At 39.2% G+C, this 27,877-nt stretch overlaps 1 protein-coding gene across 4 annotated transcripts in view; it reads left to right on the forward strand.

Moving 5' to 3' along the window:
* Window positions 1–27,877, forward strand: part of ITPR2 (inositol 1,4,5-trisphosphate receptor type 2) — a 533,856-nt gene that overhangs the window by 27,082 nt on the left and 478,897 nt on the right. For all 4 annotated transcript variants that reach the window (XR_012324486.1, XM_019936326.3, XM_033866983.2 and 1 more), the window contains exon 2: window positions 18,650–18,720. Coding sequence is in view for 3 of the 4 variants with exons in the window: in XM_019936326.3 (XP_019791885.2) it covers window positions 18,650–18,720 (71 nt within the window). In the remaining variant the exon portion in view is untranslated. The remainder of the gene's footprint in view (window positions 1–18,649; window positions 18,721–27,877) is intronic.

Genomic DNA, 27,877 nt, shown 5'->3' on the forward strand with positions numbered 1-27,877 from the left:
TTATTATGTTTATTGTTTCTTGTCTCCTTCTTACTACTCCCTGCCAGAGTGTTGGTTTTGTTTGCTCCTAGAACAATGCCTGGCACATCATAGCTGTGCAGTCAGTGTTTGTCGAATGAATGAATTTCCTCATGAAGAGATTTCATTTTTTCTGAAATGATTACCTTACTGCTGAACTTCTTTCAACAATTAAGTGGTAATAATAGATAACAGGGATGAAAATGATGAACCCTAATAATTATTGAGAATGTACTTTGTGCTGGGCATTTATAATAAATAACATTGATGATGATGATGGCTAACCTTTATTGAATGTTAACTTTGTACTGGGCATTTTGCATCGTCAAATCAGTTGTTTTTCAAACCAGCTCTATGAAGTTAGTACTAGAGTTATCTCAATTTTATAGGTAGGCCGGAGAAATAACTTCCCAACATCACACATTTATATGGAGTAGATACAGTTGTGATACTAGAATCTTAAAAGGAAACGTGTATTGTTAAATTTATATTATCCCATTTTTGTCCTAATCTGGTAGAAGCCAATATGTCTCTTTGGGAATATTTATTTGTGGTTTGGTGATCGCTGTCTGGAGGATTAGGGATCTGCATGCATTTATATCAATAGATAAATTCATTACCTAGGATTGATTACAAATTCTACTTTAATAGTAGTACTATTTCTGTTTTTTCCAGGGGTTGGAAAAAAATTTTGCCCAATCTGGAAGCAAGAGAAATCATTTAATTTAGCATATATATGTGCGGCTCTTTTCAGTTATCAGACTTTTCTGCTTGTTTTTGTTTACCTTTGATTTTACCCTCAGTTGGCTCTGCTTTTAGAGATCATGTGTGTTGCTTCATTATTTTCGGGTAAGGATTCATTCACTTCATCCCAGAAAGAGAAGGCTCTGTTCCTTAATTAAAACACTGCAGAAGAGGGTATATATGTCATTTCAGCTACAATTAGACCCTTGCCAATAACACAAATAAGTCTGGGATTATTCTCTTTGTGCACAGAAATGACTTAAAAGAGGGTTTTATGCCCATTGATTCCATCCATACCAATTACAGGTGTGACTTTAGAATGACATCTGTGTTTTTAAACCCATACTTATACACATTTAGCCACTGTTAATTAAATGTTGGAAGCTATGTCTCCGAGGGAATTATGTGAGAGTGTGAAGTTTTTTTGTTTTGTTTTGTTTTGTAACAAGAGTTTTTACCTCTCCCCTTTTCTGGTAGATCTTAGAAATGTCCCAGTTCTTATTGACTCAGTCATCTGCTTGTAGCTTTAATGAGGTAACTTTTATACCATCCAACTTCCTGGAAAAAAAAGTCTCGTTTCTCGTGCTAATAATTGTGGAAATTGGTCTATAGTTGCCAGAAGTTTTTCTGGCCGGGGAACTTCTCTTGCCAACTGTTTCCTCCTAGGTACGTTTCTCTTTTGTGTCTGATTAGCCAGGAAGTGGTATTTGGTTCTCATATTCATCTCTTTTTGAAGAAGGCAGCATACTTAAAAGAACAGGGAGAAGGCAGGTCCTTACAGCTATAAAACTAATCGCCGATTGCATTGTACTCTGACGATTTCAAAGGAAAGAAATGTTTCTGGCTAAATTATGTTCTGTTCTGCCTAGGAGTTCCTACTGACTGGATTATTTTTTGAGGTCTCTTTTAGCCATTCACTTCTAGAATATATAGTTAAATGTTACTTTATGGCTTGCTGAGGGCATGAGCCAGGGAGGAACGGTCTTATCATTATTACGTACTTAATTCATCTTTTCTTCCTATGTTCTTCCTGCTGCATTTTCATCAGCCTCATTTTGTCCATTGAAGTATGGAAGTTCATTCATTCAACAATTATTTTTATGTACTGACTACATGCCAGTCACTGTGCTAGGTATTGAGAATATGAAGATTAAAAATATACTGCTGCAGTCCCCAAGGAGCTCACTGTTTTTGTTAGAGACATGGAGCTAAAGGTATCATACAGTAGATAACAGCTTGAAAGGGTGTATATCAAATATGGTGGGATCATAGAAGGAGACCCTAAGCCTCTAGAGGATGGATGAGTATGGGGTTTTAAGCTAAACATAAGTGCAACGTGAACCAAGAGAATTTCTTAAAACCTTGTGAATTTAAGCTATATTTTAGAAATATAGTAGGGATAAGGAAACCATATAATCTGAAAAGAATTGAGGGAACTGGTGTATTAATGTTCTGTATATGCTCAAAAAGAAAATATTTTCTCCAGTTGTTGAGTTTTATACATTTCCATGAGAAGTTATATGTTTTATATATGTCCGTTAGATCAGGCTTGTTAATTATGGGTTTCAAAGCGTGTATCCTTACTGCATTTTATCTGTTTGCCCTATCAGTAATTGAGAAGTGTGTTGAAATCTCCTACTCTGATAATGTCTTTGTTAATTTCTCCTTCTAGTTCTATAAATTTTGTTTTGCATAATTTGGAGCTGTTACATTTAAATTTAGAATTGTTATATATTCTTAGAGAACTGAAACACTTATATTTAATGGCCTTATTTGTCCTGAATAATGTTTTTTTTTTTTTGCCTTAAAGTCTATTTTTCTGATATTATCACTGCTACCATAACTTTCTTTTGAAAGTTTTTTCTTTGTTGTGCTTTTTTCTGTCCATATGTTATAGGTATGGCTCTAGTCAATAGCATATGGTTGGATTTTTTCATCCAGTCTGGAAATCTCTTTTTTCTTCTTTAAATCTGGCTTTGAAGTGATGTTAAAAATTAAATATATTATGATGAATATTGACTTATTCCTACCCTCTTAATTTGTGCCTTTATATTAATCATGACTTGCCCTGATTTTTCTTCTCTCTTAATTCTTTTTGGATCGACTGAAGTTTTTCTTATTTTTCTTCTTGTTCCATTCATCTTTCTCTATTGGCTTTGTATTTATATACTATTTCTGTTGTTTCAGTATTTTCTTTTAAAATTATACTTTGTACACTCAGCAAAGTATAAAGTTAATTGATATTTTAACTCATTCCTGTACAATTCAGAGCCATGGAACTATTTAACTCTGATCACTCCCTTTCTACTTATATGCAGATGTCTGGTATGTAGTACTGTACGTTTAAAGACTCACGTTAGTCATTATTATTCTTTTATACCAACAACATTTATTTAAATTTATTCACATGTTTAACAGTTTTTTCCTTCCCATTTCTTTTTTCTTAAAAATTAATTAATTAATTAATTTTTGGCTGCGTTGGGTCTTCGTTGCTGCACGCGGGCTTTCTCTAGTTGCGGTGAGCGGGGGCTTCTCTTGTGGAGCACGGGCTCTAGGTGCACGGCCTTCAGTAGTTGTGGCTCGTGGGCTCTAGAGATTATTAATTAGCTGTGTCAAATTTACTGTCTTAAATCCACCTACTTAAACAATTATTTTTCATTTCTAGAAATTCTTTATCAAATCTGTCTGCCCATTTTTGATGGGCTCTTACTCTTTGCTCTTTTAAGAAAATTATCTTTAATGTCTTTAACCATTCATAATAGTTATATTTTTAGTTGGTAATTAACAATATGTTTATTGTTGTTTTTGCTGATACATGCATAGCAGTTTGTTGCGTTGTCTTATTAGTAATTTGTAAAATATTTGAACTTATATTTCTTGAATTTAATCTTCAGTATAACTACTATAAATTCTGGACAAAATATAAAAAACAACTATGTGGAAATGTGAGGAAGTGACCAAAGCCAGGCAGAAACCTGGGGCCAGGGAGGTGTCTATTCTTGGAACAAGAGAGTGTACCTAGGTGAGTTCCCCATTTTACAGCCTTTTTTCCTGAGAAAGTTGGTGCCAACCATGTGGCAAAAGCTCAGATAGGAATGACAGTCTGGTGGTGGTAGTAGTAGTAGTAGCAAAGTTCTGGACTTGAACTTTGCCTAGTGTGTCACTTTTACCAGTGCCATTGATTTTCTAGCTCTCTGCAGATAATTGAGAACTGGTAGTAGTTAAGGTCACCTTAGCCATCACTAAATAAGTGATCTCAACTGGTATAGATGCCCATTCATATCCTGAGAAAGACACTTTACAAATGCGTTGACTTTCACGAGAACAGTAATGGACCAGCTAGAACAAAATGCTGCACATACTGACTTGCAATAGTATTGGGTTCAAAGAAGTTGAGCAGGCAGGGTAGAGAGGATCAAGGAAAGGAAGTTATTAGGTGGAGAAGGAAAATCCTAGAAGAAAAAATCAGATTGCTTTCTTTGGCTGGATTAGGACTTTAAGCTTTCAAAATATACAGGTAAATCCTGTCTGAAGTCATGGTCAGATATACATGCTTCTCTTTGAAAGGCAATGTGTAACTCTTAGTCTTTTTCCCCCAAGTTTCACTAGCATCCATACTCTGAATATAATACAGACGCAAACATATCGAAGAAATGTGTGGACACCAAGGGGGGAAAGAGGGGGGGTGCTGATGGTAGTGGTGGTGGGATGAATTGGGAGATTGGGATTGACATATATACACTAATATGTATAAAATAGATAATAAGAACCTGCTGTATAAATAAATAAAATAAAAAAATTGTTTCACAAAATGATGGCTTCTTGTGGTGATTTCTAAAAAAAGTTAACATGTGAGTGACAGCGTTCCGTTTGTAGTCCTTATGATACCCATTTTGTTTAAAGGTCTTTGAGTCATTTATATGTGGTTTAGATTAGTTTTATCGTTCATGGAAGAACAACTGGAAGCATTTTAAATACCTAAAGAGCAAGCACAATTTCAGCTTTGGAAGGAACCAATTTTAGAAATATTAGCAGCAACAAACCTGTGCATGGTTGAAAAACTTGCACATGGAATTAAATATACTTTTAATATTTAAACTTAAAATATTTGTTCTAATAAAGATATATTATTGAAATAAGAAATCTAAAAAGAGAAGATAATGTTAAACCTTATTGGTTTAACTTTTAAAAATCTCATATTTCCAATGGCAAAAGGGAATTTAACTCTACTTGTCATCAGAGACAAAATATGAGTTACAGCTATGAGTGAATTTTCTGTGTTGCATCTGTTTTGCATTTACAAGTTAGAATACTTTTTGGCAGAAAGTTTTACAATGAAATTACTTCCCTCTTTGTGTGATTAGAATTGTTTATGGCCTTGTGCAGGGGTGTGTCCACAGGACCTATCAGACCTAAGGTATGGAATTGGACATTTGTAGAACCTAGCATTTCCTGTTAAGATGCTCTGAATTATGAGCCAGATTAATTGGCTTACAAACAAGAATCTACAGGCCTGGAGGTTGGCTCCGTACTTAGGCAGCTTGAGTACTGGTCAGTAAAAAAAGGTCCCTATTACTAAATGGCAACACCTTAAGATGCTAAAATACTGTGTTCTGAGACTATGGTCGTTATGGTGAATGAATGGAACAAAAATCACATACCAGCACTTTGCTTGGAATGATAAAGTAATGAATAAACTTAAAAAAATTGATTCTAAACAGTTAAACTTTCAAACTACAATGTATAAAATATTATAAAGTCAGAATTTGCTGTTGGAAGATGATACCACAAGCCAAACTTGATTATAATACAGGATCAGAGAAATGAAAAAGCACAGAAATAGAAGGAATTTGTGAGATCACAGCTGCCGCATTTAGATAATGAGGCGCAGAGAGGTTAAGTGGCTAGCATAAACACAGCTGGTTATGGAATGGCAGACCAAGGATTAGAGAGCTCAATTTTTTTTTTTTTTTCTTCTACTCTAGTACTACTTCTACATGAAGGTGAAGGAGAGGTTTGACTGATGTGCCAGGGTTGTGGTGATGGTGGGTGGTAGGGTTGTGTGCAGTGATGGACAGTTTTGCTAAGAAGTCAGAAGACTGCAGCTAAGGGAGAAATGCATATGGCCAGCAGGGTAAAAATCCTAGAGTTAGGGATAAAGTGATTTGTGACAGTCCTGAAAGTGCTGTAAAGGCAATTCCACCCTACTTATGAACCTGGCCACAATATTAGCCCCCTTTCTTACCAATAGTTTTTAATAATACCCACTGTGGATTCCCCACCTTCTCTCTCCCCTCAAATTCATTTTCTTTAAATATGCTTCAGTGCCATTGTATCGATATTAGAAATGAATTATATCACTTAATTGTACAAATATCAGATATATGTGGTAGGCATATATCAGGAAGATAGCACACTTACTTTTAAAAAGTATTCAAGGTAGAAATACCGTTTATGGCTTCATGAGGAAAAATATATGACTAGCATATTTTACCTATCTCATGACATTTTCTTGGCAGTTGGTGGAATAACGCAAGACTGGAGACCAAAGAATAATTTGCTTTCTTTTGGAAATCTACTTACAAATCTGAAAGCCATGTATTTTTATACAATAATTTATTTACACTCCATGTGTGTTCCTAAAATATATGCTGTTTAGTTTTGCCTACTTATGCTGTCTATATAAATGGAATTATATAACATTTGGGACTTCCTTTTTTTTAGCTCAACTTTATGTCTGTGAGATTTTCAGTGCTGTTGCGTGCAGCTGCAATTTATTCACTTTAAAAAATAGTTATCTTTCTTTTTAACATCTTTATTGGATGTTAAAGGACTGTCTGTCCTTTTGTCCCTCAGCTAGAAGCTGTAATGGTTACTAGATTTTCCAATAAAGTGGAAATTTGGAATCAAAAGGAATATAATCAATTTCCATTCATTGTAGTGCCTGATTAAATCTAACCTGATTTATTTAAAACATATGCTCATTTTCTAGTTTGCATATAATTTTCATGTATCCATATAAGGATTGCTTTACTGCTTTTCTGCCCAACTTACCAATTCTGGCTCTGAAAATTATTTTAAAACTGTGTGTCATCTGCCTTATGTGCCCATATACCCCCACTTATTTGTTTGGTTTAGACAGTGATTCTGGAATGAGTATTATCTAGTAAATGTGCTGTTGTGTACAAAGCATGGTAACCATGTTTTTAGAGAAGTAAAGTTTTAAAATTAAAAAAAAATTGGAGTATAATTGCTTTACAATGTTGTGTTAGTTTCTGCTGTACAACAAAGTGAATCAGCTATATGTATACATATATCCCCACCCTCTTGCATCTCCCTCCCACCCTCCCTATCCCACCCCTCTAGGAGGACACAAAGCACTGAGCTGATCTCCCTGTGCTATGCGCCTGCTTCCCACTAGCTAGCTATTAAAAAATAGTTATCTTTTGTATGAAATCATTCATTTGTCATAATTTATTTATCCATGCTACTATTACTGATGGACATTTGGGTTTTTCCAGTGTTTGCTATCACTCTTGTACATGTCTCCATATGCACATTTGCAAGATTTCTCTAGGGGGCATATCTGTCCAGTTAAAATTTGATTCACATATATTTTTGATTTATATTTATGTATGAAATCTTCAAAGGAGCTAATGAAATCTCCTTATAGATACCTTGGAAGGTCTAATTGTTGAATGATTTTTTTCTTGTCAATTGCAGGGACCAAATAATTTACAGCTATGACCTTATGAAGAAAAGATAGATATGAAGGAAAACAGATTTTACGTTAGTTGAGTTTCAGTGACAGGTTGAGAATTTTAAGCTATCGCTTAGAATTGCCTGTTTGGCTTAGTTGCTGATTCAGACGGGAAAATAAATGCACCCCATTAGCTGCATTTAATTTAGCCCATTAAAGTGCACTGATAGATTGGGTTGAAAGGTGCTATATAAGATATTGTTATTTAGAGCAGGCTATCTTGACCCTTCTCAGGATTTGACATTTTTGATAACTTTCTGAGACATGTCTGGATGGGGAATATTTCCTACCCCTTCTTCCATCTACTATTAGGTAACCATTTGTTAGTTCCAGGTTTTTTTTTTAATGTTTCTGTGATCTACCAAAAATACCATGACTGATTTACTCACTTATTCAAAAAGTGACTCAGTCATTCACTCAATTAATAATTATTTAGCATCTTCCATGTTTGAGGCCTAATACTTAGATTTGGGCATATTATGGTGAGCAGAACAGGAATGCACTGACTCTCATGGAACTTATAATTTTTGGTGCTAGTGAAATATGCTTATATAAGAAATCTTGATGGAGTGTGTGATAAGTTGTCTTACAGAGGAGACCCTTGGGTACTCTGGGAAAGCAGGTACTCGTAATCCATTCAAGAAAGTTTGGAGAGCCTTTAAAAAATACAGATTCTTAGACCTTATCCCCAGAAATTTTGTTTTGTTAGATCTGGACCAAAGAAACTTCTTATGATTACCTCCTATATATATACGATTCAGCCAATGAGCCGAATGTGGGAAACATTGTTTATCAGTGAGAAAAATGGGCGGTAATCATGAGAGGGTATTTAAATGACTTAGGGATGGAATAGATGGTTTTCAGAGGATTTCTGTTCTTAGGCCAAAGGTTGATCTTTATATATGTCCCTATTCAATTGTCAATTCTTATTCCTAAGTTGTAAAAGTTAACTGCCCCAGTGGTGGATGGGAAAGCCTGGCTTATCAGTAGTACATACGAAAAAAACTTGGAATCGTTTAGCTGTAAGCCCAATGAATGTCAGAGGTGGGTTTGACTGCCACGGAAGCTACTGCAATCTTAGGTTGCATAACTGTAAGCGTAGTGTCAGAAAGAAAGAGGTAACGGTCCCCTGACCCCTGCACTTGTTGGGGGCACATCTGGACTCATGTGAATAGCTTCCAGGATCACATTTAAGGGGGATGTTGACACTTGGGTGTATGAAAGGATGTTGAGTTCCTTGGTAAATATCCATATGAGGAAGAACTGGAGAGAAACAGTCTTGTTCATTCCAGAAAAAGAAAACTTAGTCTATGTAGTTCCAGAAGAAAGAACTGAGATCAAAAAGGGAAAGATATTTGGGAAAGCAAGTCTCATTTTTTCGTTGATTTATTTAACAAATGTTTATTAAGTGGCTACTATATATAACACATTCTAGCGGATGCCAAGGATATAATGGTAAACAAGTTGGATTTAGTTTCTGACTTCACGGAGTTACAATTTATTGGAAGATCAGACAATTAAGCAAGCGGTCATAAGAAAATGTAAGTACTGGGATGGGAAAAAGACCTATACAACAGATTTCTAATATTAGTACTGGCAGAAAGGTGGTAAGTGGTGAATACTCTGGCCCTGGAGGTATTCAAGAAGATGCTCTTGTAGATATTATAGAAGTTGTGCAGTAAAATCCTGTTTGACGTTTAGCATCAGTGATCATATATGTTTTTATAACAGATTCACACTCCTTGTTTCTTTTCTCACCCATTTAATCCTAACCTTCCCTTTCTCCCCTTCTCTCTAAACTCAGCTCCAGTTCTTTAAGTCTGCATGATGAGATGACTTTCTTTATAATTTTCACAGACCTTTGTTTATAAGGGATAGGACAGATTCTTAGAACTGAAGGCACACTTAATTACTGTGTTTTTCTCTGGGCTATCAGATATTTGAGAATAGGCATAAATGTTTACATAAATGCACTGTGACCTGATTGATGGCTTTAGTTTTTCCCATTCCTCTTGGTGGCTAGCCCATGCAGGTGAGGACTCTTCGGGGCATTCTAGGGGAGCCTGCATTTCTGTGGGATTGGCAGGCACTAAGAATATGTAAAATACCCATGGCGCTTTTAATATAATTTTTATGCGCTCTAAATGAGACTATGTGTTTTTTTGTTGTTTTTTTACATCTTTATTGGAGTATAATTGCTTTACAATGGTGTGCTAGTTTCTTCTTTATAACAGAGTTATTCAGTTATACATATACATATGTTCCCATATCTCTTCCCTCTTGCGTCTCCCTACCTCCCGCCCTCCCTATCCCACCCCTCTAGGTGGTCACAAAGCACCGAGCTGATATCCCTGTGCTATGTGGCTGCTTCCCAGTAGCTATCTATTTTACGTTTGGTAGTGTATATATGTCCATGCCACTCTCTCACTTTGTCCCAGCTTACCCTTCCCCCTCCCCATATCTTCAAGTCCATTCTCTAGTAGGTCTGTGTCTTTATTCCTGTCTTACCCCTAGGTTCTTCATGACATTTTTTTCCCTAAGATTCCATATATATGTGTTAGCATACGGTATTTGTCTTTCTCTTTCTGACTTACTTCACTCTGTATGACAGACTCTAGGTCCATCCACCTCACTACAAATAGCTCAATTTCGTTTCTTTTTATGGCTGAGTAATATTCCATTGTATATATGTGCCACATCTTCTTTATCCATTCATCCGATGATGGACACTTAGGATATTTCCATCTCCTGGCTATTGTAAATAGAGCTGCAATGAACATTTTGGTACATGACTCTTGGTGAATTATGGTTTTCTCAGGGTATATGCCCAGTAGTGGGATGGCTGGGTCATATGGTAGTTGTATTTTTAGTTTTTTAAGGAACCTCCATACTGTTCTCCATAGTGGCTGTACCAATTCACATTCCCACCAGCAGTGCAAGAGTGTTCCCTTTTCTCCACACCCTCTCCAGCATTTATTGTTTGTAGATTTTTTTATGATGGCCATTCGGAATGGTGTGAGATGATATCTCATTGTAGTTTTGATTTGCATTTCTCTAATGATTAATGATGTTGAGCATTCTGTCATGTGTTTGTTGGCAGTCTGTATATCTTCTTTGGAGAAATGTCTATTTAGGTCTTCTGCCCGTTTTTGGATTGGGTTGTTTGTTTTTTTGTTATTGAGCTGCATGTAAATTTTGGAGATTAATCCTTTGTCAGTTCCTTCATTTCCAAATATTTTCTCCCATTCTGAGGGTTGGCTTTTGGTTTAATTTATGGTTTCCTTTGTTATGCAAAAGCTTTGAAGTTTTATTAGGTCCCATTTGTTTATTTTTGTTTTTATTTCCATTTCTCTAGGAGGTGGGTCAAAAAGGATCTTGCTGTGATTTATGTCATAGAGTGTTCTGCCTATGTTTTCCTCTAAGAGTTTGATAGTTTCTGGCCTTACATTTAGGTCTTTAATTCCATTTTGAGCTTATTTTTGTGTATGGTGTTAGGGAGTGTTCTAATCTCATACTTTTACATGTAGCTGTCCAGTTTTCCCAGCACCACTTATAGAAGAGGCTGTCCTTTCTCCACTGTACATTCCTGCATCCTTTATCAAAGATAAGGTGACCATATGTGCATGGGTTTAACTCTGGGCTTTCTATCCTGTTCCATTGATCTATATTTCTGTTTTTGTGCCAGTACCATATTGTCTTGATCACTGTAGCTTTGTAGTATAGTCTGAAGTCAGGGAGCCTGATTCCTCCAGCTCCGTTTTTCGTTCTCTAGATTGCTTTGGCTATTCGGGGTCATTTGTGTTTCCATACAAATTGTGAAATTTTTTGTTCTAGTTCTGTGAAAAATGCCAGTGGCAGTTTGATAGGGATTGCATTGAATCTGTAGATTGCTTTGGGTAGTAGAGTCATTTTCACAATGTTGATTCTTCCAATCCAAGAACATGGTATATCTCTCCATCTATTTGTATCATCTTTAATTTCTTTCATCAGTGTCCTATAATTTTCTGCATACAGGTCTTTTGTCTCCTTAGGTAGGTTTATTCCTAGTATTTTATTCTTTTTGTTGCAGTGGTAAATGGGAGTGTTTTCTTGATTTCACTTTCAGATTTTTCATCATTAGTGTATAGGAATGCCAGATTTTCTGTGCATTAATTTTGTATGCTGCTACTTTACCAAATTCATTAATTAGCTCTAGTAGTTTTCTGGTAGCATCTTTAGGATTCTCTATGTATAGTATCATGTCATCTGCAAACAGTGACAGTTTTACTTCTTCTTTTCCAATTTGGATTCCTTTTATTTCCTTTTCTTCTCTGATTGCTGTGGCTAAAACTTCCAAAACTATGTTGAATAAGAGTGGTGAGAGTGGGCAAACTTGTCTTGTTCCTGATCTTAGTGGAAATGCTTTCAGTTTTTCACCATTGAGGACGATGTTGGCTGTGGGTTTGTCATCTATGGCCTTTATTATGTTGAGGAAAGTTCCCTCTGTGCCTACTTTCTGGAGGGTTTTTATCATAAATGGGTGTTGAATTTTGTTGAAAGCTTTTTGTGCATCTATTTAGATGACCATATGGTTTTTCTCCTTCAATTGGTTAATATGGTGTATCATATTGATTGATTTGCATATATTGAAGAATCCTTGCATTCCTGGACTAAACCCCACTTGATCATGGTGTATGATCCTTTTATTGTGCTGTTGGATTCTGTTTGCTAGTGGTTTGTTGAGGATTTTTGCATCTATGTTCATCAGTGATATTGGCCTGTAGTTTTCTTTCTTTGTGACATCCTTGTCTTGTTTTGGTATCAGGGTGATGGTGGCTTCGTAGAATGAGTTTGGGAGTGTTCCTCCCTCTGCTGTATTTTGGAAGAGTTTGAGAAGGATAGGTGTTAGCTCTTCTCTAAACGTTTGATAGAATTCGCCTGTGAAGCCATTTGGTCCTGGGCTTTTGTTTGTTGGAAGATTTTTAATCACAGTTTCCATTTCAGTGCTTGTGATTGGTGTGTTCATATTTTCTATTACTTCCTGATTCATTCTTGGCATGTTGTGCATTTGTAAGAATTTGTCCATTTCTTTCTGGTTGTCCATTTTATTGGCATAGAGTTGCTTGTAGTAATCTCTCATTGTCTTTTGTATTTCTGCAGTGTCAGTTGTTACTTCTCCTTCTTCATTTCTAATTCTATTGATTTGAGTCTTCTCCCTTTTTTCTTGATGAGTCTGGCTAATGGTTTATCAATTTTGTTTATCTTCTCAAAGAACCAGCTTTTAGTTTTATTGATCTTTGCTATTGTTTCCTTCATTTCTTTGTCATTCATTTCTGATCTGATCTTTATGATTTCTTTCCTTCTGCTAACTTTGGGCGTTTTTGTTCTTCTTTCTCTAATTGCTTTAGGTGCAAGTTTAGGTTGTTTATTCGAGATGTTTCCTGTTTCTTAAGGTAGGATTGTATGGCTATAAACTTCCCTCTCAGAACTGCTTTTGCTGCATCCCATAGGTTTTGGGTTGTCGTGTCTCCATTGTCATTTGTTTCTAGGTATGTTTTGATTTCCTCTTTGATTTCTTCAGTGATCACTTTGTTATTAAGTAGTGTATTGTTTAGCCTCTATGTGTTTGTATTTTTTACAGATCTTTTCCGGTAGTTGATATCTTGTCTCATAGCATTGTGGTCAGAAAAGATACTTGATACAATTTCAATTCTCTTAAATTTACCAAGGCTTGATTTGTGACCCAAGATGTGATCTATCCTGGAGAATGTTCCATGAGCACTTGAGAAAAACGTGTATTCTGTTATTTTTGGATGGAATGTCCTATAAATATCAATTAAGTCCATCTTGTTTAATGTATCATTTAAAGCATGTGTTTCCTTATTTATTTTCATTTTGTATGTTCTGTCCATTGGTGAAAGTGGGGTGTTAAAGTCCCCTACTATGAATGTGTTACTGTCGATTTCACCTTTTACGGCTCTTAGTATTTGCCTTATGTTGAGGTGCTCCTATGTTGGGTGCATAAATAGTTATAATTGTTATATCTTCTTCTTGGATCGATTCCTTGATCATTATGTAGTGTCCTTCTTTGTCTCTTCTAATAGCCTTTATTTTTAAGTCTATTTTGTCTGATATGAGAATTGATACTCCAGCTGTCTTTGGTTTCCATTTGCATGGAATATCTTTTTCCATCCCCTCACTTTCAGTCTGTATGTGTCTCTAGGTCTGAAGTGGGTCTCTTGCAGACAGCATATATATGGGTCTTGTTTTTGTATCCATTCAACCTGTCTGTGTCTTTTGGTGGGAGCATTTAATCCATTTACATTTAATGTAATTATTGACATGTATGTTCCTATTCCCATTTTTTTAATTGTTTTGGGTTTGTTATTGTAGGTCTTTTCCTTCTCTTGTGTTCCTTGCCTAGAGAAGATCCTTTAGCATTTGTTGTAAAGCTGGTTTGGTGGTGCTGAACTCTCTCAGCTTTTGCTTGTCTGTAAATGTTTTAATTTCTCCATCAAATGTTAATGAGATCCTTGCTGGGTAGAGTAATCTTGGTTGTAGGTGTTTCTCCTTCAGCATTTTAAATATGTCCTGCGAGTCCCTTCTGGCTTGCAGAGTTTCTGCTGAAAGATCAGCTGTTAACCTTATGGGGATTCCCTTGTGTGTTATTTGTTGTTTTTCCCTTGGTGCTTTTTTTTTATTTGTGGTATGCGGACCTCTCACTGCTGTGGCCTCTCCCGCCGCAGAGCACAGGCTCCGGACGCACAGGCCCAGCGGCCACGGCTCACGGGCCCAGCTGCTCTGCGGCATGTGGGATCCTCCTGGACTGGGGCACGAACCTGCGTCCTCTGCATCAGCAGGCAGACTCCCAACCAGTGCGCCACCAGCGAAGCCCCCTTGCTGCTATTAATATGTTTTCTTTGTATTTAATTTTTGACAGTTTGATTAATATGTGTCTTGGCGTGTTTCTCCTTGGATTTATCCTGTATGGGACTCTCTGTGCTTCCTGGACTTGATTAAATATTTCCTTTCCCATATTAGGGAAGTTTTCAACTATAATCTCTTCAAATATCTTCTCAGTCCCTTTCTTTTTCTCTTCTTCTTCTGGAACCCCTATAATTCGAATGTTGGTGCGTTTAATGTTGTCCCAGAGGTCTCCGAGATTGTCCTCGGTTCTTTTCATTCTTTTTTCTTTATTCTGCTCTGCAGTAGTTATTTCCACTATTTTATCTTCCAGGTCACTATCCGTTCTTCTGCCTCAGTTATTCTGCTATTGATCCCTTCTAGAGTATTTTTAATTTCATTTATTGTGTTGTTCATTGTTGCTTGTTTCCTCTTTAGTTCTTCTAGGTCTTTGTTAAATGTTTCTTGCATTTTCTCTATTCTGTTTCCACGATTTTGGATCATCTTTACTATCATTATTCTGAATTCTTTTTCAGGTAGACTGTCTATTTCCTCTTCATTTGTTAGGTCTGGTGGGTTTTTATCTTGCTCCTTCATCTGCTGTGTGTTTTTCTGTCTTCTCATTTTGTTTATCTTACTGTGTTTGGGGTCTCCTTTTTGCAGGCTGCAGGTTGTTTTTGATGTCTGTCCTCAGTGGCTAAAGTTGGTTCAGTGGGTTGTGTAGGCTTCCTGGTGGAGGGGACTTGTGCCTGTGTTCTGGTGGTTGAGGCTGGATCTTGTCTTTCTGGTGGGCAGGTCCACGTCTGGTGGTGTGTTTTTGGGTGTCTGTGGACTTAGTATGATGTTAGGCAGCCTCTCTGCTAATGGGTGGGGTTGTGTTCCTGTCTTGCTAGTTGTTTGGCATAGGATGTCCAGCACTGTAGCTTTCTGGTCGTTGAGTGAAGCTGGGTGTTGGTGTTGAGATGGAGATCTCTGGGAGATTTTCACCGTTTGATATTACGTGGAGCTGGGAGGTCTCTTGTGGACCAGTGTCTGAAGTTGGCTCTCCCACCTCAGAGGCACAGCAGTGACTCCTGGCTGCAGCACCAAGAGCCTTTCATCCACATGTCTCAGAATAAAAGGGAGAAAAAGTAGAAAGAAAGAAAGAAAGAGGATAAAAGAAAATAAAATATAGTAAGATAAAATAAAATAAAGTTATTAAAATAAAAAATAATTAAGAAAAAATCTTTTAAAAAAGTAAAAACAAAATAAACAAACAAAAAATCAACCAAAAAACGGACAGATAGAACCCTAGGACAAATGGTGAAAGCAAAGCTATACAGACAAAATGTCACACAGAAGCATACACATACACACTCACAAAAAGAGGAAAAGGGGAAAACATCATAAATCTTGCTCTCAAAGTCCACCTCCTCAATTTGGGATGATCCGTTGTCTATTCATGTATTCCACAGATGCAGGTACATCAAGTTGATTGTGGAGCTTTAATCTGCTGCTCCTGAGGCTGCTGGGAGAGATTTCCATTTCTCTTCTTTGTTCTCACAGCTCCTGGGATTCAGCTTTGGATTTGGCTCTGCCTTTGCGTGTAGGTCGCTGGAGGGCGTCTGTTCCTCGCTCACATAGGACGGGGTTAAAGGAGACGCTGATTCGGGGTCTCTGGCTCACTCAGGCAGGGGGCGAGGGAGGGGTACGAATGCGGGGCGAGCGTGCGGCGGCAGAGGCCAGTGGGACGTTGCACCAGCCTGAGGCGCGCCATGCGTTCTCCCGGAGGAGTTGACCCTGGATCCTGGGACCCTGGCAGTGGCGGCCTGCACAGGCTCCCCGGAAGGGAGGTGTGGATAGTGACCTGTGCTCGCACACAGGCTTCTTGGTGGCGGCAGCAGCAGCCTTAGCGTCTCATGCCCGTCTCTGGGGTCCGCGCTGTTAGCCGCGGCTCGCGCCCGTCTCTGGAGCTCCTTGAAGCAGCGCTCTTAATCCCCTCTCCTCGCGCACCAGGAAACAAAGAGGGAAGAAAAAGTCTCTTGCCTCTTCAGCAGGTCCAGACTTTTCCCCGGACTCCCTCCCGGCTAGCCGTGGTGCACTAACCCCCTGCAGGCTGTGTTCACGCGTCCAACCCCAGTCCTCTCCCTGCGCTCCCACCAAAGACCGAGCCTCAGCTCGCAGCCTCCGCCCGCCCCGGCGGGTGAGCAGACAAGCCTCTCGGGCTGGTGAGTGCCGGTCGGCACAGATCCTCTGTGCGGGCATCTCTCGTCGCTTTGCCCTCCGCACCCCTGTTTTTTTTTTTTTTTTTTTTGATTATTATGTTTTGAATTCTTAACGTGTCCTAACTAATTAGAAAAGCTGACCTTTCCCTCACAGCATTTTTTAAAATTTAAATACTACGTTTTGACATTCTCAGGACTCTGAGGCTTTCACGTTCAGTGTTACAGCCTGATCGGATATTGTGGAGGTTTGGGTTTGCTTTCTCTTGACCCAATGTGACTTCCTGTTTCTAGGAAAACAATTTTAAAGACTCTTAAAAGGAATTTCTTGCATGCTTGGCAGCTCCTATAGAAGCACATTTTAGTAAGCCAGTGTGAATGAAGTATATTAAAAAATCAAAGAAAGAAGCATATTGCTTGATCAAATTAGCATTTTTTTTTTGTGGAAATTGGACCTCATAGAAAAATCCAGTGATTTAGGAAGTGGCTGCTTTTGTAACCCAAGAACTAAAAGTTTCATCTTGATTTGTGTAATCATCCTAGTTCAAGGGGACAGTTGGTCACGAATCGGGGTTTACTTTTTGCTGGAGTTAATGCATACTAGTGAGTCCGATTAATATGTTTTTTTTTTTTAAAAAAACAAAGTCACAACTGGGGCATCTCTCTTCAAACAAGCTCACAAATTTGGAACTAATTCACATGCATTGTCACAATATTCTGGAGAAAACCCCAGTTACTTCCATCACTTAATCAATGGAAAAAATGAACATTAGTGAGTCTTTTGCTAGTCAGATATTACTGTGAGCAGGAGATTCACGCCTCCTGGCTCTCAGGTCAGAGATTCAGCTTTTCTGGGAATTGTCCTAGAAATTGGCTTCTCGTGAATATTTTAATAGGGGTATGTTTTTGTAACTAGATAGGTACTTTATTCATTTGAGTAATGTTTGCTGAGTACTCACTGTGTGGTAGGCACCTTTCTAGAGGCAGACAGTATGGTGAGGAATAAGGCAGGGAAAGTCCCTGATTTTATTTATCTTTTAAGCACTTGTATAAGGGCTTACTCTATGCCGGAAACTGTACTAGGTACTTTACAGATGTTAAATCATTTAATCCTCCTAACAATGCTGTGGGGTGGGTACTCTTATCCTTGTTTTGCAGGTGTAAAGAAGGAGGCTCAAAGTCACCTGGCTGGAAAGTGACCGAGCCAGGGTTGAACACAGGAGGAGTGCTCTTTACCGCACTGTGTGGTCATTCTGTAAGCCTGATCTCATAAGCTTACACATTCCTTATAAAAGCAAAACAAAACAACACACACGCACACACACAAGAACATAAAACCTATGGGCAGGGCTTCCCTGGTGGCGCAGTGGTTGAGAGTCCGCCTGCCGATGCAGGGGACGCGAGTTCGTGCCCTGGTCCGGGAAGATCCCACATGCCGCGGAGCGCCTCTGCCCGTGAGCCATGGCCGCTGAGCCTGCGCGTCCGGAGACTGTGCTCCGCAACGGGAGAAGCCACAACAGTGAGAGGCCCGCGTACGGCAAAACAAAAACAAAAACAAAAACCTATGAGCAGTCTGACCACTGTTAATGTTTTAGTGTCTCTGTTCCAATCCTCATCATATGTGTCTGTGTAGAGGGGTGTGTGTGTGTGTGTGTGTGTGTGTGTGTGTGTGTGTGTTTAAATGTATACAATACCTTATTGATTGGTTCCCACTTATTTTCACAACATATTATACATGTTTTGCAGGCCAGTGCTTTTAAAGAATAGAATTGTAACTAGCTCTACAGTGTTCCGTGGTTTGTCTATATCATGATTTCTCTAACCAGTTTCCTACCACTTAACAATGTTTCTTAATTTTGTATTTCATAAACCCTGCTTTAATTCATGTCCTCGTAACCAAATCCTTTTACAAATCCATGACTCTTCAAACATTTCTGAGTGAAGAATGGTATTAAAACTCTGTAAATATTTATGCGGTATCCACGTGCAGTCAGCGCTTTGTGAATATGACGATGTCAACATGTGAACATGCTTTTCCTTCCAGGCTAGTGGATGACAGATGTGTGGTGCACCCAGAGGCGGGGGACCTCGCCAACCCTCCCAAGAAGTTCCGAGGTAAGAAAGAGATGCTTACTTTATATTATGTGATCCAACTGGGGATACTTTTGTGTCTTAAAATAAGGAATGTTAGAACTTTATTCAGCGTGAAACTTTCAAATAGAAATATGTCCACTGAAAATTCTTTCAAAAATATCCCCATCATTTTTCTTCTTTTACACGTTGAAGGGTTGATACTGAAAGAATAGTTTCAAGTTTTGTTTTGCTGGACAATAGTCTGTGTGTTGAAAGGAAATCTTGGTAATTAACTGTGAGAGGCCACTTTTCAAACCAGTAAATACGGCCGAATGATACGTGTTTATATATTTCCATGTGAGTTGTACTATAAATGTTAGTGTTTCATTATCAACTCTTTAATTTATCTTTGTAAAATCTCCAGGATGGTGACGCTGATGTGTTAGCTTAGCTTTTAAAATGTCACTTTGGCTGGTATCTAATAACTACCAATTGTCTTAGAACTCCCTTGTAGGTATAATTTTAGAGACAGCATCATACTGTCAACTGAGAAATTGTTCATAGTAGGAGACTGATTATAACTGTTACAAGAGAAGGATTAATGGAACTTGCAGAGAATCATAGACAACTAAAACCAGTAATTAAGAGCTTGTGCAAATCAATTTCATAGTTTGTGTATACTTATAATAATAATTTAAAAACAGCATTCATTTTGAACATACTGTGTAAGCATTCCTCCTCACAATGATGAAAAGCAGGTTTAATAAGGGATACAGATCTAGAGAGAGAGTCAAAGGGATTTGCTAGAGCCCCAGACCCAACTCGGGATGTGCTCTCCCTGCAGTGGAGAAGGGAGATGCCTAATGTTTGGTACATGTTTCCCACGTTTCACTTTCTGTGGTAGGCACTTTCTACACAGTTCTTATAATAATATGCAAGAATATTGCATTTTCATCTTGCAGAGAGAGTGACGAGGACAGTAAATGTCCTTTGAGTGGAATTGGTCACTTAAAAAAAAATTAATAAATTAATTAATTAATTTTTGGCTGTGTTGGGTCTTTGTTGCTGCACATGGGCTTTCTCTAGTTGCAGCAAGCGGGGGCTACTTTTCGTTGCGGTACATAAGCTTCTCATTGCGGTGGCCTCTCTTGTTGCAGAGCACGGGCTCTAGGTGCACGGGCTTCAGTAGTTGTGGCGTGTGGGCTCAGTAGTTGTGGCTCATGGGCTCTAGAGCGCAGGCTCAGTAGTTGTAGCGCATGGGCTTAGTTGCTCCGCAGCATGTGGGATCTTCCCGGACCAGGGCTCGAACCCGTGTCCCCTGCACTGGCAGGTGGATTCTTAACCACTGCACCACGAGGGAAGTCCCAAAATTGGTCACTTTGAATAAGTGATCCAGACGTCTCCCCAGGTGGAGAAATTAGCAGAAAGAAGGCTGTGGGAGATACACCACCCATTAGAAGCACCCGTAACAGTGCTCAGTGGGGACACTCCCCCAGCCCTGGGCATGTGAGGTGTTGTCAACTATACACAGTTCCCACCGAGGATGGACTCACCATAGAACTACATGAAGGAGAGTCAGCAGTTGTGGCAAACAAGATGCGAAGTGCTCCGGAACACCTTGCCAGACGCTGTGCAGTAAGTGTGTGGAAATGATTTCAGAGACAGAAGAGGCTAGAGGAGCCTAATGGAAGAATGGGCAATATGAAAGGGAAGATGTAGGTTCTAAAGAGCGTGAACTAGCTATTATATAAAAATGAGGAGACAGTGTTATAGAAAAGAGAGCTGAGGAAATTACCCAGAATGCAGTGCAGAGGAAAGTTTGAACAAGTCATTAAAAGCTTGGAGGAGGGACTGAGAAGATCCAGCAGCATCTAATCGAATTCTAGAAGGAGAGGCTGGAGCGCATGAGGATGAGGCAACATGTAAAGAGATAGGGGCGAGAACCTTCCTAAATTGTAGAAAACCACTGTTCCTCAGGTGGAAGAGACACACTGAGTTCAGAGTAGGGATGATAAGCAAATCGAGATCCACAGACACTCCTTTGTGCACTGTAGGATGATAAAGATAAAAAGTTTCAAAAGCGAACTGGGACAACAAATCAGCATTTGTAACAGAAAAAAGCTTGGGGTCCGGGTTTTAACTGCACTTTCGCTGGCTGTGTCATCTTAAGTAGGTCACCCAGCCACTTAGCGTCTCAGAGGACATCTGTCATTGGCTGCTGAGACCAGGGCTGTATAAAAACAAGAATAATCTTACCACACAAGGCTTTGTGAGGCTTGGAATCTTTCCAGAGAATAAATGTAGAAGTGTTTTAAGTCATTATACAAATGGTAGCTAACTTATAATAGGCATAATGTATTTCCATTAAACATATTTGACTCTGCTCTTGCATTATAACCTCTTCAAGGGAAGGATTTTATTTATTTATTTTTTGTGTGTGTTTCCCAGGCACAGAGGTTTGCCCATAGTAGACATCCAAAAAAAAAAAAAAAAAAAAAAGGCATTAGATGCTTGTGGCTGGGAGACCCAAACTTTCCCTGGGATCGTGTGAAACAGCTTGGTTCCCAGGGGTGCTTCACGGCCACGAGCTTGGGTAGCCTTATTCCTCTGTCAGTCAGGGGAGGTTAATCTGTCAAAGATAAACCTTCAGGTTTTGTGGCTGCCTTTTTTCTTTTAGATATTTGACTGTATCTGAGGGAACTCTGCGGTAACAGCTCTGTACCCAGTAGGTAATAATACACAGATACTTGGTGTCATATGATTCAGTGGGCGCTGGTTCAAAGTATGAATCACTCAGGTGCTCCGTCCGCCCCTGGAAGGCTGGCTTTTCCTGTAATCTAATACTTTAGGTCATTGTCCTTGCTAGTTTGCTCTCATTTTCTACCTCTAGTTTAAGACTAAGCCATTTGTCTCACTCCACTCATCATTGGAGAAGGAGGGTATCTTCCTGTTGGAGATTCAAGGTTCCCTTTTATCTTAACGCTCCGACTCTTCTCTGATTCTTGGAAGCCCATCCTAACGGAGCCCCGGAGGAGGATTCCCTGAGACGGGCTTGTCTCTGCCCTGACCTTCACACTGCTCGGCAGCTATAAGCAAACCTTGTTTTCCCCAATGCTGTATCCTTTCTCATACCTTGTGTTTTTGCAGCTTCACTCTTCTCTTCCTGAGTGTATTTCTCCTGTTCCCTTTGGCTGTAAAAGCCATCACTTTTTCATAGATTTGCCTTCCAAGATCACCGCTCCTGCATTTCCAGACTCCTCTGCTAGGTTTCCAGAGCCACCCTCCTTTCTTGTTACTTTTCAGATAATGTGAAGAAACTATAGTGTATCAGAAACTATAGTTCAGCTGCCCCTCAGTTCCTCTTGCCTTAGCCAAACGATGTTCTGAAATTAATTTGAAAAGATTTTTATTTTTCATACTCACTTTATGATTTGTTCAAGTGAATCATAAAATCTTAGAGCTTTAGCCAATTAAAAGTAAATCTAGTACAGTTCCCCACTTTTTTGAATGAGGCGCCAGAGTTTGAAAGAGGTTAACATGTCTCCTCAATACACAAAATTGTACGAGAAGTGCTCCTTTGACTGTGTCATACTGCCTCTCATGAACAGAGGAAATGAAGTTTTAACAAACAAACAACTTCCCAAGGGTTATTTAAAACCTGGCGGATGGAGAGCTATTTTCAGTAGAAACCACCCAATCGGAATAGTATTAACCGAAGCGTATTGGCTTTCTCTTAAGTGAGTGCAAAATTATTTTCATGATCAAATATTCTCTCATTTTTAAAGATCAACTTTAAACTTTGGAATACATTTTTATTTATTTATTTATAAATATTTATTTATTCTATTTATTTATTGTGGCTGCGCTGGGTCTTATTTGAGGCCTGCAGCCTTCTTAGTTGTGGCATGCATGTGGGATCTAGTTTCCCGACCAGGGATCGAACCTAGGCCCCCTGCATTGGGAGTGTGCAGTCTTACCCACTGGACCACCAGGGAGGTCCCTGGAATACAGTTAGATGTAAGAGGAGTCGTGAAGGTAGTATAGAAACTTCCCTTCCATCCAGTTTCCCCTGTGTTAGCATCTTACATAACCATGGTACATTTGTCAAAACCAAGAAATTACCATTTGTACATTCCTATTGACTAAATTCCAGGCTTCCTTCGCATGTCACCAGTTTTCCATTGTCATTTCCCCATCATCCCATCCAGGATCCCACGTGCCGTTAGTCATCATGGCTCCTTAGTCTCCTCTGGCCTGTGACACTTGCTTAGTCTTTCCTTGTATTTTTTCTATGACCTTGATACTTTTGAAGGGTACTGGCCGGGTATTTTGTAGAATGTCCCTTGGTTTCGGTCTGGCTGATGTTTTTGTCATGATTAGAGTGGGGCTTAGGTTTTGAGAAGGAATGGCACTGAGGTTAACTGCCCTTCTCCTTGCCTTGAACAGGGGCACATATTATCAACACGATTCATCAGTGGTCCTGTTTTTTGATATACAATTTAACCCTCTTCCCCCACACTAAATTATAGCAGTCATTTTTGTTGACTTTATATTCTTTTCATTTTTCTTTTTTTTCTCCTAGTTCTTTTATGCACGTACATCTCCCCCTGTTCTCTAGAAAACCCTGGTGTAGATTTTTCCAAAAGTTTGTGTGTATTAATACGTGTGCAGTTTCTATTAGGAGGAGAAACTGATCTAAATCAAAACAAGGGAGGTCTGTGTGTCCTTTTATTACCATCAGGGTGATAAAACACAGAAGTAATGCAGAACCGCAGGGGCCACTCCCCAGGAGGGCTGAGGAAAGCAGAGACAGCTCCTTTTCTTGGTTGATTAGATAGTTCACAGCCTTGGGCCATTTGGTCTTGAAATTTCCAACTCTGAGACTCTGTGGTCATTTGACACGTGACTGTTTCCTAATCCGCTAACCCTACCAAGTGGCTGCTTCTGGAAAGCAAAAAGTCATTCTGAGGCAATAAGTTAGAATGCTTCAGGAGCTAAAACAGAGACTTTCTCTGCTGTGCGGTGCCACACGAAAGCAGGTAGTGAGTTTCAGGGACTTGGGAGAACAGTGACAAGACCATTTCTTTAACTCAGTTCCTTCTCTGCATATAATTCCGGGAAGCTGTCTTGAAGGCTGGCACTCTTACCTTTTGGCTCTACTCATGGAGGTTATACACTTAAAAGCATCTGTGAAAAAGCCATCCAGCTAGGTAGTAGCTTCGACTTTTTATGTAGTTGAACATGTCAGTCTTGTCTAGCACAGTAGTCCTCTGGTATGAGCCAATTATAAATACTTCCTCTACCAGCTTAACAATTGCTTTATTGTATTTCTTCAGATTTGATGTTAGTGTAAATTTTTTGGGATGAAGACTGAAACTGTTTCAGGTTTGAAGTTACTACCATTTATCGAGCATTTAATACACGCTACACTGGGCTCAGGGCTTCCTGTGCATTAATGTTTAGTCATCACAATAACCCTATAAAGGAGAAATTGTGGCTATCCCAATTTTGCAGTTGGACAGTTCAGTATAAAGAAACTATACAACCGTTTTAAGGTCGCTGAGCTTATTAGTGGTAGAGTCGGGAGTCAAAACGAGTTTGTCTGACTCCAGAACTGTTTGTTTTGAACCACTATACCATACTGTCTATTGAATAATGCCCTCCGGTAAATTCTACCTGTTGGTCCAGTAAAGCCACACAGATTCCATCTAATCCCTCTTCCACACAGTGGAGCTTTAAGTATTTATTTAGAACGATTATATTCCTGTAGGTCTTTTCTTCTACGGTCTTAATTAAAAAAAATTCTTTCACCTGTTGCCAGCTACAGATTCTTCAGTGATTTCTCTAGTCTTCATCGCACTGCTGTGTTTGGTTTCTGGTTGGGCTCCTGTTTGTCAAATTAATTCTTAGCGGCGTAGAAAGAACTGAACATGGTACATTTGGGTGCAGTCTGATGAGACTCTCCCTCTTTTTTGGATGCCACACTTGCAGCTCAGGAGTCCTGAGTAGGACTCCCTAACTCACCTGCAGCTGTTAGTCAACCCAAACTCCTGAGGCTTTTTCATTCGCATCTCTGGACCCTTGTTTCCCTCCTCGTGTGCTGCATAATTGGTATTTTGGAACCAAGCGGAGAATTGGCTACTTTCATCTTTTTTAGCATTGGTCATTGTTCTAACCTGACAAGCTTCCTCTTTCTCTCTCTCTTTTTCGATCTTAACTCTCATCCACGTTATTTATTCAAATGCCCAGCCTCATGACATCTTGAAATTTAAGTGGATAAAAGGGATATATGTGGGCTTTCCTGGTGGCGTAATGGTTGAGAGTCCGCCTGCCGATGCAGGGGACGCGGGTTCGTGCCCCGGTCTGGGAGGATCCCACATGCCGTGGAGCGGCTGGGCTCGTGAGCCATGGCCGCTGAGCCTGCACATCGGGAGCCTGTGCTCCGTAATGGGAGAGGCCACAACAGTGAGAGGCCCGCGTACCGCAAAAATAAAAAAAAAAAAGGGATATATGTGATACTCTCCTTTCATGTGTTCTTCTAGTGTGATTGGATATATCTGAAGAGAAATAGATTAGGACTGTGTTAGTTGGAGCATCTACACATTCGACCCTGGAAGATGTGGATGGAGCGTATTACTTTGGGAGGTGGTCCTGGGAAGCGTGAGTGAGGGAGTGAAGGAGAGTCAGCCTCATGGAATGAAAGTCAGTAAAGTGTGAATAAGACCCGCCACTGTGGCAGCTGGAACTCAGTCCTGCAGGGCCCTGGGAGAAACTACGAGGAACGTGCTTCAGAATCTCCTACCCAAGGGCGGAAAGGCTGGGACCAGCTTCCATCCTCTGTGGGTTGAGTTGTCACCCCCTCCCACACAGACACCTGGACTGCTGCTGCTTGCAGCTGAGCAAGTTCTTCAAGTGTCAGGGAAGCCCTCATGAGGACAAGAGGAGAGATGCGGGAGCTTGGGCTTGGAACCTGCCCACAGGCTGGGATCCACTGTGGTGTCAGCGAACTTGGGCCCGAGGACGCGGTCACAGTACTGTGCGTGCTCAGAATTTGCACTCGTTTCTTTAGTTGAAAGACCTGCAATTAGACTGCCAAGTGTTTGAGGGCAAGACTGTGTTCTGTTGAATTCCCAAGATCAAGAACAGTGTTTTCAATATCACTGGGGCTGACTTAATTTTTGTTGAATTAATAAATAAATGTTTTTCTAGAAAAAAATTATAATTCTTAAAGGCAATATAATTTCAGTTTTTTTGTCACATGCTTTTTTTGGAGGTCTTAATACTACCAGCATGTAACATAGTTGTTAGCTGATTACTTCATTTATGAGAAGGCAATGTATAGACCTGTTATAGTATTACAGTTTTGTATTCTAGGCCTCTAAATTTCAGCTTATTGGTGTTAAATGTGCATTCTAACATATAAATCTGTAGTGTGAATAGCAGAAGAGGAAAACTTCTACATGCGTTAAGTGAAGTTCTTTTAGGTTGTAGTGTTTTGTGGTTTGCTGCTACTCAGAGAAGTTTAGAAAATTGCAGTGGATTTCCAAGACAGAAATTACAAAATTTATTAACAAATGTCTTTAAAACTCTCCGGTTCAATGTTATTGCTGTGTTGATTCTATGTATTTATGGTAATCATATTAAGAACCTTCCACAGCTTATTATTAAACTCTTAAGTGGCAGTGGAAATGGGGTAATAAGTTTATTCTTTTCAGTGAGGTTTCAGAGAAGGCCCAAAGGATGAAATGAAAACAGATTGCTTTGCTTCTTTGCTTCTTCTGTTGAAGCTAGTCAGGGTTGTAAAAGGGCTCGTACTTTAAAATACCTTAGTCTCTATTGGAGGGGAGTTGCTGTGGTTTTGAATGGTCAAATAAGACTACTTTGGAAATCTAATCACCTGCTGTTTAGGGCTGCCCTCATACAATTAATTGAATATCTAAAATATATATGTGCTGTATGAACTTTGATTGATTTGTGGCTTTGACTTGTGAAGTTTAATGTTCTCCTTGAAGAGTGAAAAGTAATGGGCAGAAAATTAACACTTGTGATGTACGTGGTTTAGTGGTGTTAGAACAACTCCCTTGCTTACTGATCGTGTATCCACGGGCCAATTTTCCTGAGCTGGGGGCTCGTGTGTTAAAATCTCCCTTCTAATGTTGCGTATGAAATTAAATATGTGTCTAAATTTTTTGCAAGTACTGAATAAATGCCTTTTGTCTGTGAACACTTTAACTTCATAACCAAGATGGCTCTTTCTAAGAATAGAAAGTCCTAAGTATTGGAATTCTTAACTTTGAGTGCTTTTGATGGCCTTTATCCATGTTACCTTACTTAATTCTTAATAGCGCCATTTTACAAATTTGGAAACCACACTGTGGAGAAGTAAAGTTAACATGCTCAACGTCTCACAGTTGGTAGGTGGCGAGGCGGGCTTATTTGAAGCTGGCGTTTTCACACTGTAAGATCTTGATAAATTTAGTAGAGATTTATTGGTTATCCACTCTGTGCAGTGCAGTGTGTGAACTAGTTACTAAGGTTCAAATGAATCATAAACGAATGCTGCTCTCAAGGAATTTATAATCTACTGAGGGAGGTAAGATATGTTTATAAATAATTGCAACCCAAGGTAGACAATGATAAGGGCTAAATAAAAAGTTGTGGTAAAGGTATGGTGGGAGGATGGAGATTTTAATTTCCTGTTTTGAGAGATGAGAAAAGCTTCTTAATTAAGATGGCAATTGACCTGTAACTTGAAAGATTGGTGCCTGCAGGGAAGGGACATCTAGGCTTTTCAGGCCTAGTATTCACCTTTTCATGAAAGTAGCTCCTAGGGTAATGATTGGTACGCAGAGTTAAATTGCATTTCCCTTTTAAACAGTAACAGAATGTTTGGTAGTTTTTCAAGTACAATACTGAGATGAAAGTGCCAAGCCATTACCCCAATAAATTTGGTCTTCTGCAGGAGATAGACAAGTAAAGCAATGATAACTAAATGTGACCAGGGCTACTCTGTTACCACTGAGGCTAATCACTGACATTTATTTAGTCCTTACTATATGTCAGGTGATGTCTGCAATGCTTTACATTCTATTAATCCATTTAATCCTTAAGCAACCCTAAGTGGTACGTATTTTTATTTTTTTATTTTTTTGCGGTACGCGGGCCTCTCACTGTCGTGGCCTCTCCCGTTGTGGAGCAC

Source organism: Tursiops truncatus, chromosome 11, assembly GCF_011762595.2.
Source record: "Tursiops truncatus isolate mTurTru1 chromosome 11, mTurTru1.mat.Y, whole genome shotgun sequence".
NCBI lineage: Eukaryota > Metazoa > Chordata > Mammalia > Artiodactyla > Delphinidae > Tursiops > Tursiops truncatus.